This window comes from Penicillium samsonianum (genome assembly GCF_028829775.1).
Source record: "Penicillium samsonianum strain IBT 33392 chromosome Unknown utg000009l_segment0_segment0, whole genome shotgun sequence".
Taxonomy (NCBI): domain Eukaryota; kingdom Fungi; phylum Ascomycota; class Eurotiomycetes; order Eurotiales; family Aspergillaceae; genus Penicillium; species Penicillium samsonianum.
In genome coordinates, this window is record NW_026643267.1 from 1,174,175 (window position 1) to 1,180,740 (window position 6,566).

At 47.1% G+C, this 6,566-nt stretch overlaps 2 protein-coding genes across 2 annotated transcripts; both read right to left on the reverse strand.

The window, feature by feature from the left end:
• Positions 1-470: 470 nt before the first annotated feature.
• On the reverse strand, positions 471-2,165 carry N7471_013460 (Ty1/Copia family ribonuclease HI; the record flags this gene model as incomplete). The annotated part of the gene is made up of 1 exon (XM_057286179.1): positions 471-2,165. The coding sequence occupies one exon, from the start codon at positions 2,163-2,165 to the stop codon at positions 471-473; it is 1,695 nt and encodes a 564-aa protein (XP_057129504.1).
• Positions 2,166-2,195: 30 nt separating this feature from the next.
• On the reverse strand, positions 2,196-5,783 carry N7471_013461 (integrase catalytic domain-containing protein; the record flags this gene model as incomplete). The annotated part of the gene is made up of 1 exon (XM_057286180.1): positions 2,196-5,783. One exon carries the CDS (start codon positions 5,781-5,783, stop codon positions 2,196-2,198), a length of 3,588 nt encoding a protein of 1,195 aa, XP_057129505.1.
• Positions 5,784-6,566: the final 783 nt, after the last annotated feature.

Genomic DNA, 6,566 nt, shown 5'->3' on the forward strand with positions numbered 1-6,566 from the left:
GTTCTAGATCGCCCGTGGTAGTATATATTAATAGATTTTCGTTTATTCCCGAAAGATCGTTATAGGTATAACGTAGTTTTTATAGTGGTTAACCGTCTAAGTAAAAGACCGGTATCTATCCCTTATTATAAGGATATAGACGTCTTGGGCGCTACGCTATGTAGGGGCCAAAGGGAAGGAGGGAGAGAGTTGATTCCTACTGGGAGCAAACAGCCCGACTATCTATCTAGCAACGAGGGGTTGATGCCTGAGGCATCACTGGCGGCCTGAGGCCACCACAACACACCCCCCCAGGCACAAATCCCGAGGAAATCTCTCTCTAACATATGCAACCATTCCGGTTTACATAGTAAAAATCACATGTTTTTGTAGGTTTTCCAGCTCATTTTCCACTGGTTTCTTCTCAATTCATTCCCTTTGTTTTTGTCATTTTCATTTGTATGTACGTTGGAATTCATCCTTCATCAATTTCATCGTTCAACGTCGTTGTCATTGGCTGATTTCGCCATCATCCTTGCTCTCATTGGTTCGAAGAGCTCCTTCGCGAGTGGTTTGGTGAGGGTATCCGCAATGTTGTTGGCGCTTGCGATTAGTTCCAGTCGAACGATGCCTTCTCTGACTGCATGTCGTACAAAGTGGTATCTTGCGTCAATCCATTTCGTCCCCTTTGCGTAGTTATCTTTCTTCATGATCGACACCGCGTTATCACTGTCGGTGTATAGTGTGATTGGAAGTGTCTGTTCGATCCCCATTTGGTGTAGGATCTTTAACAACCACATGCACTCCCTGATCGCGGCATCAAAAGCGACGTACTCGGCGGCAGTGCTGCTTCTCGCGACGATCTCTTCTTTCCGAGATGACCAGCTGATTGGGCCACCGGCGTAATAGAAGATAAACGCCTCCGTGCTCTTACCGTCTTCACAATCTTGATATGAAGCATCGACATAGCCATACAAGCCTTCCTCTGGTTTTCCACCTAGTAAGATACCGAGGTGCATCGTTCCTTTCATATAACGATTCAGTTGTTTTAATGCCTCGACATCCTCCTGTCTTGGTGCTGATGCTCGTCGTTGAAGCTTGTTGACTGCGAGGGCGATATCTGGGCGAGACTTGTCTGTCAACCATCCTAGCTTGCCGATGTCTTCAACGTATGCTTTTGCTTCTGTAGTTGAGATTGAAGGTTGATCTTCCTGGAGATCGTTGTCATCTCTCCGTACATCCTTGTCGTTTTTCGAATTGGTTATTGCTGGTGATTTGTATGTCGTCTTCATTGGGAGATAGACGGCAGCTGCAGTTTGCAAGCCAGCTTTGACGATGATTTCTTCTGCATATGCACTTTGGCTGAGGAATATGCCATGTCTACCACGAGAGAGGCTACTACCCAGAAAGCGATCTGGCTTGCCGAGATCTCGGTATTTGAATGGGATCTTGCTTTTGAACCAAGCAATTCCTTCTTCGTCAGATGCAGCGATCAATGTGTCGTCAACATAGAGCAAGATCCAGACGTTTCTCTCCTTGTGGATCATAATGCAGGGCTCATCTTCAAGCGGTTGGAATCCCATCTCTTTCAATGCTGTGGCAATGGTTTTGTACCACAGATGACCAGCTTGTCGAAGGCCATAAAGGGCTTGTAAAAGAATACAGACTTTGTCTCCTTCTTCGAAGCCTGTCGGTTGTTTCATGAAGATCGCTCGGTTGTCAATTGCTGCATTGAGATAGGCTGCCGTATAATCCACTTGTTCGAGGATCATATTCTTGATAGATACGACGCTTAAGAAGAGTCTCATCGTCTCTGCTCTTGCAACTGGCGCGTAGTTCTCGTCGAAGTCGAATCCGGGGCGTTGACGGTTTCCACAGATGACCCATCGGGCTCTGAATTCCAGAACAGTGTTGTTCTTATCGATCTTGAGATCGAACACCCATTTGCCGGGTAGAATGGTAGCTCCAGATGGTGGACGATCAATGTATTCGAATGCATTTGCGGTATGAAGCTTCTTGATCTGCACCTGCATCGCACCAAGCCATTCTTTCTTATGTGGAGATGCCATCGCTTCCGCGTAGGTACGTGGAATCTTCACTTGCCATGATTTCAAATGTCCGGTTGAGGTAGCATCTTGACTAGTTGGGATAGAGCCTTGATCAGGTCCTGTCTCGGTCGATGACATGGCAAAACCAACGCCAAATGGCGAATTCATCTAGTAGTCGTTTGGCATCAATCCCATGTCTCCATCTCTATCTCCACCACTTGCCACCGATCCTACCACGGCGCATTGTGATCCTCCACTTCGGTCCGGTTCGCCGTATTTCTTCCACTTCAAGTCTTGGTATCGTTCTGGGCTCTGGCCCTTCGTTGATCGTGGAGATCGTCGTACGGCGGTGGTAGTGGGGGTCGCATTCGTAGGTTGGAATCTTTCCGGTGGATCGAGACGGGCCGGGTTCGGTGATGGTCGGATCTCGTTTTCAACCACCTGTCTCGCGAGGTTGATCTGGTTTTGTTGGGTGCCTGTCAATGGTGACGGCGTAGGAGAAGGCGTAGCCGGTTCTTTATAGATCTCTGGCAGTCTAGGGTAGTCAATTCTCTCTTGACGGTAAGCTTGTTGCTGGTGAACTTGCCCTGTTCTTGGAGGAGAAGCTTGTTGTTGAACTTGACGAATTGGCGTCTCTGGCTCTTTCAGTCGTAATGCTTGTACCCTATTTTCTAGGGTATCCTCCTGTGTATTGTAGAACAATTCAGCTTCCTCTGTATTGACAGAGCTTCCTTCCGAAAACAATGAAGCATCTAGGTGATCCTGGTGCTCTTCCCCTGAGCTAACATGTCCTTGATCAGTGATCTCTCCAATGATCTTTCCTGGTGTAATTGGTGCAACAGAAAGATCTTTCATCGCTTGGCGAGTCGTTTTGAAAACTGGCTCGCTGATTGAGAACTGTGTCTTGCCAGGTGGAGGGCCATCAATGACGGTTTCTTCTTCTCCGATCTTGAGATCATTAGCACCGTCATATGACTGTGGTGCTCTTGGTTCAAAGAAGACAACGTCTCTATGAATAGAAACCTTCTTTGTGGTAGGATTGTAAATGCGGTAGCAATGACCGTTGTCACCTTCATATCCCACCAGATAACCGATCCATGCTCGAGGATCCATCTTCATACTTTGAATGCGGGTTTCTTTTGGCTTATGGACGTAAGCTTTCGAGTACCATACTCGTAAGAATGACAGGTTGACTGTGCTTTCGTCTCCACGAAGGTTCATAGCTTTTCTCCAAGCTAGAATTGGTGCTTCACCCCCCGAGCGAGACAGTCGATTGATGATGTAGGTGCTGGCGCTAACTGCCTCTGTCCACAGCTCCTTCGGTGCTATCTCTGCGTCAAGGTGTATTGTCCTTGCCACTTGCATGATATAGTGACCGCTGAATTCAGATACGCCGTTTTGTTCATGAGCGTACGCCGCAGAAGGACTGACAAGCATCAACTTGCTCTTTGCCCACTTGGTGAATTGGTGAAACTCTGTGCCGTTGTCAAATCTCCATTCAGTGGGGTAGTAACCAGTATGCTCTTTGAATTGCTCTGTCCATTCTTGTAGGACTCGCGAAGCATCACTCTTTTTGGCGAGATGAAGTGCCACTCGGAATCGAGAGTAGTCATCTGTGATGATCATGGTATGCTCTCTGTCGTATTTGCCGGTGATCTTATCAAGTCCTTTTGGCTTGACAGGATGAAGATCAATATGAAGAAGTTGTCCAACCTTAGTTGATCTAGCTTGGCGGTCCCGGGAGATGATCTTCTTCGACTTCCCTTTGCCGCATGCTTCACAGTCATAGTGCTCGCTACCGACGTCACAACCAAGCTTGTCCTTGTTGATTCTTCCTTTGTAGCTTCCGGCATGGCCCAGTCGACGATGGGCTAGTTCAGCAGAGATCGTTGTGTATGCAACACCGGTTTCTTTGTCATCGTCGTGATATTGGACTGGGAATGGCTCGTTGGCAAGCTCAATGAATGGGACGTTCTTCGCCACGAATGTGTAGCCAATAGTCCCCTCTTTGGTTTTGATTAGCATGTCTTCTGGGTTCCAGATCATGCCGTGTGTTATGTGAGCGGCAAGGTATCCAAGAAGGCTGAATTTGTTGCCTGGTCTGTATTGACAATGGAGCTTTAGTTCATGGCGAGAACCATCTGGCTTTCGAATCGGAAGAATGATATCTCCATGACCAATTGCTTCGGCTCCATGTCCCGTGCTTGAATCCCATCCTGGCGCTGTGCCAGGTTTGTATTCGTCGTATGTAATGAAGAGCTCTCTGTTTGTACAGATATGCCACGATGATCCTGAATCCAGGATCCAGTCAATGCCGGCACGAAGCTGGCGAGTAGATGAAGTTGTTGCCGAGCCGGCGAAGCCAGATGACTCGGTGTCATCTTCCAGGATAGTCTGGATGTTGTCTGGAATGTAGACCGTTTCAATATTGTCTGGTGCGTAGACATCTTCGGTCTGAATCTTGTTTGCAGTATCAACTGCATTGACAATTGGATCGTCAATTGGATCGTCAAGTGCAACCGCCATGCCGGCGAAGTCGTACACTTTGTCATCCTTTGATGTTGCAGATGAAGCGACGGCGTCGAAGTTAGCCTGCTTGGTTCGCTCAGTAGGCTTGCCCGTCAGTTGCTGGCTTTTATCTTCATGAAAGTGCTCTTTTGTCTTCCAGTACCATAAGCCAGGCTTCGGTTTCCAGTTCGAAGGACGATCGTCAGCCACTAGATAGTAGCAGTCCTTAGCATCATGGCCTTGTCCTCCACAATAGGAGCAATTGCCAGTAGCTGTACGCTGGGTTTTGTGTTTCTTCCATTCGTTAACATGCTTCCATGCTGATTTACCGGGTGGGGGAGCATTGGTAAGCTTGTCCTTCTTCTCGGTTGAAGACTGGGATTGCTGTTGTCCCTGCTTCGGTGTCTTTGTGGCTGTCGCATTGGCACCGAAGCCGCCGTCAATGCCGAATTCTTTGATCTTATCCTTCATCTCAGAGCAGTATAGGAAGAAATCCTGAATTGTCAACTCTGCAGACGGATCTTTGATCGATTTCAGCTCGTTGTTCTTGATCTCGATGGCGCTACGTAGCTTAGTGATCTCCTGTAGCTGCGTAACCATGATCACAATAGCCGCGTACGGGGGTAGGCCGGCTTTGAGATCATTGGCCGTTTTGAATCTTTGTTGTAGAGCTTCAATAAACTCTGTGGTTGTTGAGAACTCAGCTTTCTTCGTTCCCATGAATTTGACCATTGCTGCACTCAGTGCGCCATGTCCCTCACCACGCATGTGAAGCTTGCATTCATGCATAAAGTCATCCGCCCACTTGGTTCGCTTTCCGCTCGAAGTAATGTATTTCGCGACGTCGGGGTCAATGCAGATACGAAGCCAGGAACTGACTTGCATGCTAAGCTTCATCCATGTTTCCGCATTCGGTGAGTTTCGGGTTGGTCGTAGTATGTTTTTGTCAATTAGACGCTGAAGGCCGTGACCTTCGAGGATTCGTGAGACAGCATTGAACCAGTTGTCGAAATCTTCCTTCTCTTTGAGAAGCGGTTCAAGCTTGTAAAGTACGAAGCTGCCAATCGCTGGCAGTCCTTCACCTTGATCTCCGATTGTATCTGTCACATCTTCCACTGTGTCCCAGTCTCTGTCTTCTGGTGCTCCAGTTCCGTACAGAGGGGCAGTGGTTGTGTTGTTGGTTGCGATCGGTGTCGCGGGGCCTGTATTGGTCCCTGAGGGTCCTTCACCACCATTGCTGGATGCCATTTTTGCTGACTCCGGTGGTCAAAGGTCGTTTTGATGTTGTTGAATGATCTGATCTATGTAGATCGATGTTGATTGGACGATTTTTCGTCGAAAAGTGGTTGGTTGATCGTGGTCCCACAGTGGGGTTGCTCCACCAATCAGGTGAAAATTCTGCACTGCGACTCTCTCTGCACAGTACAGATGAAAAAGTAAAGATGAAAATGCCTCCTTTTTACAGGATGAAAGCTTTGAAAAGCAGAGGGCTCATAACCTCTTGGGCGCTACGCTATGTAGGGGCCAAAGGGAAGGAGAGGAGAGAGTTGATTCCTACTGGGAGCAAACAGCCCGACTATCTATCTAGCAACGAGGGGTTGATGCCTGAGGCATCACTGGCGGCCTGAGGCCACCACAACAAGACGTAAAGAAGATAGCTCGACTTTTTATTAACAATATCATTCGGGTTATAGGCATTCTAGAAACAATTATATTAGATAGAGGAGGTCAATTCATTTCGGAATTCTAGACTAAGTTCTATCGTATCCTCGGGATTAGAAGGAAACTATTAATAGCCTATTATCCCCCGACTAACGGTTAAAGTGAGATCGTAAACTAATATATAGCTTAAAGACTACGTCCATTTATCGAATATAACTAGAATAACTAGTTAGAGATCCTACCGATAGTTAACTTCGTAGCTTTAATCCTCTCCTAAGATATAATAAAACGATCCCCATTTTTTATTAAGTGGGGATACGAACCGACTATATCATTTGACTAGAGGGATTAAAACACTTTAATATAGAA